This window comes from Labrus mixtus, chromosome 15, assembly GCF_963584025.1.
Source record: "Labrus mixtus chromosome 15, fLabMix1.1, whole genome shotgun sequence".
In the NCBI taxonomy this organism is placed as follows: domain Eukaryota; kingdom Metazoa; phylum Chordata; class Actinopteri; order Labriformes; family Labridae; genus Labrus; species Labrus mixtus.
In genome coordinates, this window is record NC_083626.1 from 22,269,962 (window position 1) to 22,284,557 (window position 14,596).

General features: G+C 39.4%; 1 protein-coding gene across 5 annotated transcripts in view; it reads left to right on the forward strand.

Annotated features, from left to right (window-relative positions):
- Nucleotides 1-749: 749 nt before the first annotated feature.
- The window catches only part of camta1a (calmodulin binding transcription activator 1a), a 297,294-nt gene continuing 283,447 nt past the window's right edge, over nucleotides 750-14,596 (forward strand). For 2 of the 5 annotated variants that reach the window (XM_061057675.1, XM_061057676.1), the window contains exons 1-2: nucleotides 752-942; nucleotides 4,717-4,818. In XM_061057675.1, coding sequence (XP_060913658.1) covers nucleotides 918-942; nucleotides 4,717-4,818 — 127 coding nt within the window. In that variant the 5' untranslated portion in view covers nucleotides 752-917. Of the gene's footprint in view, nucleotides 943-4,716; nucleotides 4,819-14,596 lie in introns of all 5 variants that reach the window. The other 3 variants (XM_061057679.1, XM_061057678.1, XM_061057677.1) reach the window with 3 other exon arrangements.

The following is a 14,596-nucleotide window of genomic DNA, read 5'->3' on the forward strand; positions in this document are numbered from 1 at the left end:
ATCAGGGTGCCACTATGTGAAATCAGTTCGACGTGTCCATAACAAACAAGTCCACGGGCTTTCAAAATGTAAACTGACAGCTGGACACTTGATTGATGGACTGTGCATGCTGTCACTGGCGGTCTGATAAGTCTTAAATGTTGTTGTTTTTTTGTCTTGAAAAAGACAAATATCATGAGGACTCACAGTTTATACTACACAATTTTAACTTAAAATTAGGCCTGATAAAAGATGAAATGCAATTTTAATATATTCCCTTTTAAGGATGTCTATGCCCTCGAAATGTAGAGGGGTCTTCCTTTTACAGCCAACGAAAGTATGAACCTCATTAGGCAACCATTGCATTATTAAAACATTACCAGTTTAGATCAGTAGTGATATGTTTAAAAAAAAAAAACATCGATGGTCAGTGAACAGTTAATTTAGTCCTAATGACAAAGCACTTAACATTAGGCTATTTAAAGATATTTTTCTGTCATTCAGAAGAGACAGTGTTTACTTGATGTTGAACAACTTTGGCGAGACATCACAAAGACAAACATTTGATTTTAGGCTCGTCAACTGGGGACTCATTTATGTCTTTTTTTAGCCTTTTATCATAACTCGTCACTATATTTTAAAAGGCTGTCATGTCAGAGCAGCAGCGCCTCTGAGCTGTTTTAAAAATTCAGTGTGGAAAAAAAAAAAAAAAAAAAAAAAAAAAAAAAAACACGGCTGATGGTGTCAAGGTGAGGGGAGATGTGTTTTCCATCCCGGAGCCTCTCTGTCAGTCACCGCCTCACAGCCAATGGTAAGTTCTCCTCGGCCGGACCGACTCGCCGCTTGCTCCTCCAGTCCCTCCTCGTGCTGTCCTCGCCGTGCACGCGCGTGGTACCCACGGTCGTGAGGAGGAGGAGGATGTTGCGCGTGAAGGGGAAATGGCTGCCGAAAACAAGCCGGAAGGTAAGAGAAATATAATGGGATTAATTTTACTAGTATGACCGCTGTGTGATGTTTAGAACAGTTGTAACTCTGCGCGGAGGCGAACACACGCGCGCGGGGACGAGTGGCGAGATTTTCGGTGTAGAAAACGGCTCCGCTATTTTTCCCTTCCGAAGAGGCAGCTAAAACGTGGAGACATCACCTAGCCAGCTAATATTAGCTTGCATTCTAGCCAGCCACTATTCCCATCGTAGCCCACATTTAAAGCACGCCACGGGGACAAAACAGTCAGCGTGGTTAAAGTGACGCGTTTACCGTTTATTTTTGCTCGGGGTTCTTGCCGCACGAAACGCCATTCAAGTTGTTAACAACACGGCTAAGTTAATGACAACATGTCATTGGCATCGACTAACTTCTTCCCCTTATTGCACAGCTTTAAAAAGCGGCGTGGTTGTGATAGTTTATCTGTCAGTGCTGCTGTCTCCTGCGAGCGCTATTTGCAGCTTGTTTTGATATTAATTTAGAAATCTGTTTTTGAATATGTTACCCTAGTTTCTTTATTTTTCTTTATTGCACAGACTGTGTCGAAGCGCGAGGTTTTTTTTTCCTCTTTGGCATTCAGCGTGTAGTGTTTGCGACTCAGAAGTGATGTAATGCTCTCTAAATGAGCGGATATTATGTTTTCCAATTATATCACTTGGCCTATATTTTGGTGTGAGACACGGGCATGCAAACGTTGTAATGCCCGCTCCGCTTGCAATGCCCTATCGCACTTAGAATGAAATGCCATCACAGCAGAGGCAGCAGTGAGGAAGGCGGATTTCAAGCAAACCCCTGCACATTACAATAGTTTAACACATAGGGACAAATAATGACTCTTTAACCCCTCTCGTCTTATTTCACGACGCTCACTAACTTAAAATGAAACGCAATTACTTATTTTCAGGTTAGTTGTCCCCCCCCCCCCCTCCACAAACCATATGCAGAAATACCTGTCCTAATCCAGATATACCAATGGATTTTTGGGGTGAGTAAATAAAAAATGCATTTATGAATATTAAGATACACTATTTATAAACGGACTAGTTTTCATGTGCAGATGGCAGTTTAATAGGCTATTGTTTTGAGCTGGACTGGGATGACTTACAAATTTACAATCTTTGACAAGAATGACTGTTAGAAGATTTTCCAAAGCATGAAGCACCTTAAAAATTGTATTGTTTGGAATTTCGTGGGCAATGCTTAACCATGTTAAAGTGATGTTCATGTTCATTAATGTCGTGGTGATATTTTGTGTTTTGCTCACAGTATGTTACTCATTTAAAGGTTTAACCTTAGGTGTTTTTGATAAGCTGAACTGAGTTTAATGATATGTCATTTCTACATTGTTTTCTTGCTTTCCCCTGAAACTTGTTTTTATGTACATGTTGACCTAGTAGATGGAGAAAAACAGTCACTCTAGACTCATTATTGGCTGCTTAATTTGAGAAATCGAGAAGCAGATTTCCACAGAAAGCAGCTCCTTTTGAGCTGGGAAAAACACATTTTGCAGGCCCTAAAACAGAGTCAAAGTAAGGTGTCAGTATTCTCAAACATGCATTCTTCTTGATGTAGAATTACTTTAATGTTTCAAAAGAGTGTAAACAAATTGCTTCTGTCAATGTGAGGAGAAACGATAAAAGACTTCAGTTGTTTGGATGTCAGTGTGCCAACCACCAAACCAAGTCCCACCAGGGGGTGCTATTGAGCTACAGAATCTCACTTCCCATATGAAGGATGTGTCTGTGGCTATGACAAAAAAAAATGAAGACATCTAGTTTTATGATAGTAATGACTTCAGTGTTGTGTAAAGTCTTAACATATTCATCTACATAGCTGGACCCAACAAATACGCTTAAGTAGTTAATGTGGATGTCTCTCCAACGCAGGGAGCTCTCCCTGAAAAACCCTGACTTGAAAGTCCCATTGCTGAGCAGGTTAAGTTATTTTCAGTGTTCCTGTGAGGCCGGTCAGTGGAAAAAGGAGGAGGAGGAGCAAAGGGACCAAAGAAAGAGAGAGAGAGAAAGAGGAAGAGTGCTTCATACTTTCATGTAAATGTGGTGTCGTCTTGTGCAAACCTGGCCCTTAATGCTTTTTACACAGAGCTGTCATGCCGAATCTTTACTCCTGCTTTCAGGTTTTCTTACTTTTGGCTATAAGATAATACCAAGCAGACTTTTTAAATGTACATCACTGCTACACAACGTTTCCTTGGTAGCCACTGAGGGAGCCGATCAGCCTTTCCTTAACCTTTTGTCCTTGTGGTATGCGGGCAGTGCTGATCTCTCCAAGATGTTTGGCAGGTCTTATGATGGCCCATAACAACTGAGGGTTACATCTTGTGTTAAACCCAGGGGCCATGACCCAGTCTCACTCAGTGGTGTAATGTTTACATCCTGGGGTATTTCTACCCAGCCTAAATGATTGTCAGGGCCCTTGAGGATATTTTTTTTCTTCACACTCATAAAAAGCACTCTGGGTCCGTTACTTTAAGTACAAGGCCTTGAGGGCACCAGCAAGACAGGCTTGATACGTCTTACACCGAGACTGCTCATGATAACACTATAGCCAGTGGTCCTATGAGTCGACTATAGCACATAGTGGTGGAAATGTTGTTGTACAAAAGCCACATTTGTAAAAATAAAAATAAATTGGAAGCAGAAGCTGCAGCATTTACACTTTTGTGATGCTGGGATTCAATAAAAAAAAAGGAAACTGTGTCAAAGTTAAATCTCTGAGGTGGAAATTAGATTCAAGCATAGTTTCTTGTAGGCTAGGCAGAAGAGTGTAGCATATTTACATTAATTTAGAATTTGGTAAATGCCTGGCCAAGGATGTAGGGAAAGTTGACTTCCACATAGAACTCACACAGGTGTGTTAAATTGACGACAAAGCACAAACTTCCTTTACAAAAGAAGCAGTCAAAGGTTGTCTTCCAAAATGCCGGTAGCCCCAGCTGTGCTAGAAGAAATATTTCCCCTTTTATTTTTGAGCGCTTGCAGCTTAAAAAGTTTCATGATGTTATCATTTCACTCAAAAGTTCAGGGTGAAGCCGCAGCAAAACATCAAGTAAGCACGCAGTCAGCCATTAACTTACAAAAGTGCTTGTGCAGCAATGGTATAAATATTTCTCGGCTGTTTTGTAAAGAAGGATGAATTTAACCTCACTTGTGTTGGTGGACGACTTGCTCTCCCGGTTTTGTGTTGAATCAGGACTTACTTTTTTATTTTTTTTATTTTTATTTTTTTTACCCCTTTAGCTTTTTAATTGAATCCTTGAGGTTATGGATGGATGGGACCCAGGTCTGGTTTCGTGGTCGCTGAGACATTTCATTACAATGCCTGCCTGTAACGGACCTTAACTGACTGATTTGCACGACTTCCACTGACTGATTGTATTGATTCATTCAGTTTACAGCTGATATAATAGGGAGTGTTATTGACCCGTATCAAACCAGGCCAGATGTGCAGTGCCCCTTGCAGTTTTTCTTATAGGTCAAAAGACATTAAGAGAAGAAGAACTCCACTGTTTTAGACCAGCATTCACACGTTTATCTATCCTTTTTATTGTTATATTTAAAAATAATCATTGTATATGCATCATATTTTCTAAATAGCTCCTGTGTGTTTAAATGTATTTCAATATATTATTCAGCCTCTGTTGATATTGTTGCATGGGGAGATGCTTAGAAATCACAGTCTGGGAGAATGCTTCTTTTCCTCGATTTTCTCTACTTTTCTCTTTGCCTCCTGAAGGACTGAAGAAAGTTCGTAATCCGGATCGAATGTACAGATCAGCAGTGTGTTATGCTGGCCACGGTCCACCTAAGAGTATCAGTGATGACACAGAGACGAACAGTAAGAGTCAGTTATTAATACTGCATTGCTGCTCCGAGAGAGGCCACTAGCTGGCCAATCTATTATTCATCCATCGATTCATTTATTTACTTCTTGATTTCATCCGTTCCCCCCCATGCTCCCCCTTTCTTCCTTTTATTCTCCTCCCAACACAACACCTCCTGCGGGCTGCTCTGTTGATTGAAGTGTCTGCTTTACGGGATCACGCTGTCAATAGCTGAAGTGTTGTCGTTAACTAAGAGTGATTGTTTCAGGTTGAGGCCAGGGGATCAGGACCTGAGCAGACCCTCAGAGAGAACGCTTACATTTGAGCCATCAATTATGGCCTCTGTACCTTTTCTCTGTTTTTTTCCCCTCTGAAACAAGCATTTGATATGGGAAAACAATTAAAGTTCACTATAATGGCTCTCAAATCTTGCAAAATTAAATGGTGCACGACTCAAAATACGAAGAGAAAGTTGTACCCTTTGAGATTTCTTCCCTTCAAATGTATTAATCTTTGCCTCCCTCTCATTGCATTTTTACTCCATGAGAACTGTCGACTAGGGCCAAAGAACAAAGACAACACAACATCATAGCTGACTTTTAAAACCGGCTTCTGTGGGAATTGCTTCAGTGCACTTAGCAGTCTGTGTACCATTGCTATTTTCTGTCACAACCCAAACAAAGATCAGTCAGAAATATAGGTCAAACTCTTGATTTTGTTTGAGGGGGGATTTTTTCGTTTCAGTCCTCTTTTAGTCTCCGTCTGCCTGCACCCATTGAATAAAGTGTCCTCTGTAAAGCAGATTGTTTCTCCGCAGAAAGGAGCCCCTTCATTGTTAATAAACACAACAGTCTCTTCACTGCTGGAAGACTGTGTTGAACTAAACTTGAAACTGGGTAATTAAGTGTGCTCATGTTTTGTCATTTCTAAATAGAGAGTCTGAAATAACCCCCTAACCTCTTGTTAGAGTCCTCGCTTGGTATTTGTCACAGGGAGAGCTCTTCTGCACCAAATATTTTGGGTGTTTTTTAGAAGAGAGAATGTTTTTTTTTTTTAGAGATTTAATAGCAGGGGACTGTTTGTGCGGATCTATTAAACAGGGATGCAGACTGCAAAAGGGACACTGTTGATAGGCTTCCCCTCATGTGTGACAGCTGTGACTGACAATACGTTTTGCCAGTCTTGCTTTTTTCCCTCATGTTATTGCGTGGTATTACAGTATCCTGTACCCGTGTCAGACAGCCTGTTTAATGCGTTCAGCCTGGAGCTTTTTCTTGCCTCGCCGGGACACTCTGTAGCTGAATACAGCCGCTCAAAAACGGCAGGTAAAACCATTGATCTGAGCAATCGTCTGAGTAATTGTGGGAGTAGTTATGACACAGAAGGAAGGGCTTTGTTTGTGTGCATGTGTAAGCGAAAAGGGAGAAAGAGGTAGAAGAGAACAGGAGCCAGAGAGAGGGAGTGAGGTGGGGGGGGAGACCTCACCTCTGCTCTCCTTGAGATGGGATTTTTATGGATGGCTGAGCTCGGTGAGGGCTGAGAACACATAAAGAGTCATTTTCAGTTTGTTGCAGGCAGTTAACCGTGTGTGCATGTTTGTTGAACTTCCAGTAATAGGCCTGGACTTCTTTTTTTTTCAGCTGTTTGACTTTTTGACAGTCTTCCCTTATTATGCTATACTATAATAACCACATGGAGCCAGAGTGAGTCCAGAGTGAAGCTGTTAAAGGAAAGTAAACAAAGACATCTTCAACCCCTTCACCTAAAAACATTACATTTGTATATAACTAAACAGACTTTCTAATTATGTTGTGGTGACAATTTAATTGCTGCATGGATTATGGTCACAGATAAAGTTTTAAGAGTGAATTAAACACTTTATTTTATAAATGCCGGCTTTCAGGGAGGTTGTTTTGTTTAGATGGTTGTCAACTCAACCACTTAGGTAAAGTAAATATCAATCGTTTTAGTTAGATTTTTAATAAAAAAAACTAATTTCTAAAGTTACTGCTGAGGACTTTTGAATAAAAAATAACCAAAAAATAATGCTGAAGTCGCCAAGAGTGGATAGTATATTGCACGATTGCCCATTTTGGCAGAAAACAAATGAAATAGGCTGTCAGTAGACATTACTCTGATATGAGAAAGTTAAGCTTTTTTTCCAATTGGCCAGCTAAGTTAGTTAATTAGGACTGTTAGTGAATTAACACTATTTCTCCATTAAATTAAAAGAAAAGATGATTCGTTTGACATTATGTTTGTCATTAAATGTATTTGCTGTTTCTAATTTAATGACATGAAAGAAAAAGCTTAATTCTGTCCCCCACATTGCACTGCACATTGTACGTTGCATATTTTGTGGTCACACTGCAAAATAAATAATGTTCAGCGAGATCACAAGTTTAATTCAAAAATCGTGTTTGCGTCCAGAGTCTTTTGAATGTTTCTCACTTGGAGGGAAAACACCTTTTTGCATCTTTTACAACAGCTGCTGCGAGAGTCTCAGGTCAAACGCTCATCCTTTTGTTGCTGTAGTTTTGCCGTAGCATAGCAACACCATAGTGAAGTTCAGGAAGACTTTTTTGTTGCTGGTGGGCGGTTAGTAATTTCACTGTATGGTTGAGTGTTATCGAATGGGCTATAGGCCAAATGATAAAGATAATTGGTTTCCCAGTCCTGCACTAACACATGGCTATTTTAAGTCTACGCCTCTACACGTCCCCATCAGGAGCCTTCAGGCTGTGGGGATACCAGCCCTTGGACTGTGGGCCGTCGTTGCTATTACTGCCGGGGAAATTTGACACTGCTCTTATTGTACTCTGTTGTAATAAAGCTCAGCTCAGGATCTCCCACATGACACTTTGGTCTAACCAAATGCTCCATTTACTAGAAGCCCAAATATATCCAGTTTTACTTGTAGATTCAATGTTGAATTAATGGTGAAGATATTCAAGATCTGTGCAGGTGTAAAGCACCTTGAAGTGAGTGATTCGGACGCACAGGAGAAATATGGCGAAAAGTAATCTATTACACACAGCAAAAGGGAATTGCATTTTTGGTTCCCATTTGTTAAAAAGAAACCGCTGTTAAATGAATTACATCATGCATTTTTTGACTGATTAATGTTTGCTTAAAAAATGTTAAACGAGCCTGCAAGTCATGACCTTTGGCTGAAAATGATAAGTGACGTTAGCAATAATTTACAAGCCTTACTAAATCACAGGAAAATCTCCTAATATGAAGGCTACAGGGATTACTGTAAATAGTGCAACAGCCTTCTGCTGGTTAAAACAGCCCTAACTCCCTCTTCACCTTCACTCCTTCTTTCATGCCTCACAACCAGACTGATCGCTTTTAATTGACAGCATGTCATCAGTTTATCACTGCGCCGTGGCTGTGTGAGTTCATCGCAGCATTTCCTTTGACCACCTTCTTTTTAAAAATACTTTCTTTTTCTCATTCATCTGCCGACATCTTCAAAATGCTTTCATCGTGTTAACCTGCTGCTGCATCTTTGCCTTTGGTCTGAGCTTTAAGTCCACTCTGATATTGGTCTGGTTCGACATCTTGCCTCCTATACGTCTCTTTGTTTTACTTGCATGTCACATCCCACACACGCCAGCTGAACGTTTGAATCCAGATACTTGTTATATTCCTCATCATGTTCAAGCATTTCACTGGCTATAATTTCACATTTGTTGGAGGAAATTGCATGCTTTCTCTCAAATCCCCTGCTGATGCAAATACAATGATTTAAATATAACAAGTGATTTTATACTGTTTCTGTGACTGCATAAGTGTATGATTGTTATTCTTTGAACATAATACAAGGACTAAGTGTTGAAAAGTCTATTGCTTCTTCAAAACAAAGCTTTCGTAACAGACGTCATTAGGTGTAACAGGTCAGAGTACATCAGCATCAGGTTAACAGTGCAGTTTAAATAAACTGAGTGTGTATACACAATTACCATAACATTTTAAATTGGCGGACTGGGGAACCTCCCGACAAAATTTTGATGCATCACAGCAAGCTTCTCTTTGCATATCTTTTCGAGTTTTGCTTTCAGTTTTAACACGTTTTGTTATCTACATCCAGTATCATTCAGTGCCACTGATAACTTGTTGCTCAGATTTAATTTATGTGCACAAGAAGAAGCAGAGTGTTCCTTTTCTGGGTAGCCTTACATTTCTAACCCCACTTTCTGAAATATGTCTGAGCTAAGCTCATTTGGCTAACAGAGCTAATTTTGGAGCTAAACTCTTAGGGGCATTTTTGGTCCAGCCCAGTGGATGGCCGTCATCCAACCTAATGATAACAGACATTGCCATGGGCCTAATTCAGTTTCACAGCACTTCTTACTGGACGCAGATGAGAGCCAAATGTTTATCCACAAGTCTGCCTGTTCCTCTGTGATTCAGCCCCCTCATGTTCCAGGTATAGCTGCAAAAAAGCACAGCTACTGTTACACTGCTCCTCATATCCTTAAGCCATATTAGCCACTGAACTGTTGTGGAAAATGCATTCAAACTGTTACTTTGGATATGCACCGCCAGCAGCGATTTGTTGAATGATCTATAGCCAAAACATTAGCTTGCAATTTCTCCACAATGTGGGCACAGATTAAAAAGAAAAACTGTCACTCCCAGAGCGCTCTGAGACAGAGACGGAAGAGAGAGGGTTTTGCGTTCAGGGCTCAGATATTGATTAAAGATTTGTTTTTGTCAGCCTTTCCAGTCTCATGACCCTCGCTCTCGTCTCTAGGGTGGGGCTGGAGCAAGCTAGCATGACAGATACCCTTAAATTTGGCCCAAGTGTTTGCTTAGCAGCCAGGATCAGTGATAATCCAAACATCAGCACACAGAAATATATATCTTTATCCCCATTTGACAGAGGAGGGTGTGATAAAGGTGCATGCACAGGCTGCCTCATTTCCGGTGATGGCAACATGAAAGCTGCAGACCTGTAGCCTTGAGTTGAATTGAGCTCTCCTTGTTTAGCCTTTTGTATGTGAGCTCGCTCATCAAGACCGAGAATGTAATTGGCTCCTGCGTGCCAGCTCAGCTCAGCAACATCCTCTCATGTAACAAGCTCTGGTATCCGCCTGTCTTGCACTTTAGTGTTTTACAACCAAATAGTAGTTTTCTGTGTATCCCTTTCTTGGCTAATGTACAAGCAGTCATTAAGCCTGCTGTTTGGACTCCAAAATACATATTAAAGCTTACAAGGAATCCATGGGAAATGCAAAGAAGTGCAGTTCTTCCCTGGCTTTGATTAGCTTTAAAAAAAAAGAGCTAGATTTACATTTTCAAAGCCAATTTTTTTGCAGGTAATTTGTTGTTTATGCACTGATTAAATCAGACAGTTTTATTAGGAAGAGCTTTTCTATATTCTATAAACCCTTTCCAAAATGTGATATCCAAGCCATTCCCCTGTCAGTTGTTTTTTAACTGATGCACATGATGTGGATTTCCATGCCACAGTGGACAGATCTTGAATTACTGAGAAATACTTATTTGGATTGCTCACAGTGCTGGAAGGAACAGCAGACATACAGCAGCTGAAACATTATTAGCGTAGATAAATAGCTGCTGAAAGAACAAACCGTTTAGAGTTATGAGAGTCGAACTGTTGTGGAAAAGAAACCTCAGCACTCGACAACAGTGATGTTGAGTCCAACCTTTGTGTTCTTTGAGAGACTCGTAAGTAATGTTCTTGTGGTAAAACAAGGCCCCCCTTAAGTTCGACAAGGACTTCCAGATTAGAGAAGGCCAACTCTGAACATCTAAAAAAAATAAAAAAAATAGGTGCCACATCTAAAAGATGGTTTATTAAACAGCACAAAGCACAGTGCACGGTTTGACAGCAGTTAGGCCTGCTCTTCAAAGAAATACAGTTTTCCATATATGAGCCAGACAAAATGCAGTAGCTCTCTGTATTATCTGATGTAAATGCACTATAGGCATCAAATATCTATAACATGTATGGACTATTTGTAAATAAGTCCACACATCCTCCTAGCTCACTATCTTGACTCTATAAATAAAATTTGAATTTCATTATTAATCAATCATTCTAATATAAAACATATAATGGTTCATTTTTCATATTTCCTATTATATGTTCGGATAAAAAAAACGTGCCACAGACCAGAGTTGATTTTAATATTCAATTTGTACTATTTGTGTGACTCGGTGCAGGTGTTGTGCTGAGAAAAGCATGCCAATCACAGTTTTCCACATCATCTAAAATGGACTGCATTAGAGCCACGCCCCTTTTTCAAAAAAGTGTTTCCAACCATGAGAAGCATAAGGCATGTCTTAATCTCTAAATTATATTAATAAAGCATATTATGTGAATTTTAAACTGAACTAAAAGTGCATATATACGATAACATCATTCATTCCTGTCGAAATATCACTTGATACTTGATCACTTGCATGATTTATAACTTTTACTCTGGACTTTTTCCAAAACATTTGTCCTTCAAAGGTCTGAATGTCACCAATGGGCAAATAGGAAAATGAATGGGGAAATACTGTTTTTATGCATTCTAACTTTTTGTATTTTTGAATCTTTCATGAGGGTAAAAACGCAGCATTTGTAGCTATGTAGCGATTTGACTCTGAAAGGTTAAGAATAGATGGCATTTGAACATGTTAAGATAATACAAACACAAAATAAAAAGGAAAAAAAAACCAAAACATAACCAAAAAAAAACTGGATCCTCAGCAACAAATAAATAACTCAAATAATATAGTTCATGTTCAAACATTTTGAAAATGTTGTTGCGAAATATATATCTCCAAAATTCAATTTAGCTAAATATTTTATGGCATAGATGAGTTGATGACTAGAGGTTCATTATATTAAATGTAAGTTTGCAAATCCTTTGCACTCAGTGACTGTCTGCAATCCATGATTCATAGACATCAACAAACACTTGGCGTGTTCCCTGGTGATGCTTTGCCAGGCCTGTACTGCAGCCATATTTATTTTGTGCCTGTTTTTTGGGCCTTTTTGCCTTCAGTCTGCTCTCCAGCAAGTGAAGCACATGCTCAGTTGGATTAAGGTCAGGTAAATGACTTGGCCTCTCATAACGATTTCACTGTTTGACAATAAAAACTACTCAGTTGCCTTTTCTGTATGGTAAGCATAATGCCAGAGTGGTATTATGGATCCGCACTTTAACCTAGCTGTACAGAGATGTATCAGTCGGCCAATATTATCCAGTGGATATGGACTTATCACTGATGTATCTGTATGAAAATGTAATCTTATTTTACAAAAAAATGTCAAGTAAAAAACCAATGCTCTTAAGAACTGGAGTCATCACATAGTTTGTCCAGCAGAACACTTTGCGCTACATAGCTTAAAGCACTCTCAGCATTGTCTGCAGCACATGCAGCAGAATACCACAGCTGAGGGGATGGCAGTCCACTTAAATTCTTTGATTAAGCTATTTGTGAAATATAGCAATCTTCTGAGTTAGTTTTACTTGGTCATGCTGGTGCATAATCAGTGCTCAAAACTTCCTTATATCAGCCTCCATATCAGTAATAATTATTGGAGTTCCCCCTGTTGAAAAATTAGCCTAAAAAATCCCATGAAGGTTGGGCTTCACTTACAGCTACATTTAATGTGCTTTACAAAGTATTCTCACTGCACTGTGTATCTGCTACAGAGGCTTCAGATAATTTAAAATTGTAAATCACATGCTTAAATGTATCTTGCTGCAGGGGGGGTTTCAAACTGTGAGGGAATTTGCAGGGGGTAGAGGAGAAGCCCTGAGGCAGCCAGGTGCATGTTGGGGTTTTGAGGTCAAATCTCAACAGACATGATGCACATTTCTTTTCAGGTCTTGTATGACTTATACTTTCTGAAGATCTAATTTCCTATTGAGAAAAAAACTGTAAATGTAACAGTAAACATTAAAATGCACCATTTGCTAAAACGTAAACCTATGTAGGATAAAAAGATGAAGTCTCAAGTTGCCAAGGATCCATGGCTACATTATACTTAAGGATGCAGTCGTTTGATTTATGTCCAATTGAGGCCCCACAATGTCAGATTATAACATTTCAGACAACACAAACATCTGTAAGAAATAGGCTCACATGACCTTCATTGACTTTTTAACATAGCGCATCAGCTTATAAAACAGGTGAAAAGTTCTGCTATCCATAATGTACGTAATGAGCCAATTAAGATTTATACTTGATAAGGTAAAAGTTATGTTTTAAAAAAAAACTGTTTTGATGTCACAACTGTCTGCTGTAGTCTCTTGTGAGAATAACTTCAAAGCAGAGATATGTCCTTTTGCACTCAGCGTGTTTACATGCACATTAGTAATCTGATCAGTACCCCAGTTTTGGCTGTAACCTGATTTCAGAGGCGTCCATGAAAGGTTAGAGGATTAAGAGAAACCCAGTTAACACCTTGTTAGTCCTGCAGGGTTTACACAGGTTGCTCTGTTGCTTTGGGGGGTTGTTAGCTGACAAATACAAGACTGGCATTTCAAAGTAAAATGCATGTTGCAGTCGGGTCCCCTTTTCATGTGCACAGCATACTGAACTGAGATGCGTTTTGCATGGCAAATGGGTCCATGGCAGACAGAGTTGTAGAGCATATAATACTTAGTACACAGAGATTTTGTGCAATGACCGGTGTAATTATAAGGTTGTGAAATTATTAAACCCAAGTGAGAGATCTTATTGCATTTGTCAAGATCCTCTTTGCTGTATATTCTAATCCTGAGTATTTTTTGCCTGCCAGCAGATTGAACAGACATGTCCTCCTACGGTAGATTTCTATCTCGTCTCTCTCGGTGAGAAAATCCTTAACATACTTGAGGCATATTCCAATTCAGCTCTGTCTCAATGGTGTCATAGGAGGCTGTGCCAGAGGGCAACACTGAATCCTGAATAATCTGTGCAGAGACAGATTGCCATATGTATCTGCTGCTACTGCTGTCTGTCGGTTGCAATGAGAAAATCTTCAGAGCACATTTTGTAGGATGGAAGTGGGCAATGTATGTGTGTGTGTGTGTGTGTGTTAGGATCTGCTATGATTTTTTTGTCTGTGGGTGGGCTTCAAATTGAAGGACTTTGCTCTTTCTCACCCTCTTAGTGAAAGATAAAAAAATCAGCAGTCTAAACTAACAGTTTTTTTTTTATTTTTGTCTAAAAGCACATTATTTACATAGAACCAATAATACATTAAAAGAGTAACCTTTTTGTACATCTTATGTAGACATTGATCATATCTTCCCACATAAGGTTTGCCTTTACCCTTTGTTTTTCATAAATATGTTCAGTAAAAGGTAGCTCAAGTGGTGGCCAGTGCCCTGTGTAATAATCACTATTACCTGATGTTTATTCAAAAACTTTGAGATTACCGACGTTTGCTAGCGAAAATTATATTGTAATATTGAAAAGCCAACCAAAGGGGATAGCGAGCAACTTCCACAACAACCACTATGCTCATTTTTTCATGAGGCTAAGCCCTTTTTTCTTCAATGTGAATGCATTGAATAGTATATCCCACTTCCTGTCTGTTAGCTGTGCAGCATTCTGAGGAGGAAAAACAAAAAAAATAAACATTTGTTTCACAAAACCAAGCCAGCCAAAATTGAGCTTGTGATCAATTTATTCATTTTCACACACAACCTCTTGGCTATTGGCTGTTGAATCAGTGTGTCAGTCATTATGAATATTGTCTTATTACTGGTCGTCCTTGTTCCTGTGACAGCGTATTTCTTCAGCTCTAGTTAAACCCTGTCTATTTTGTAATAC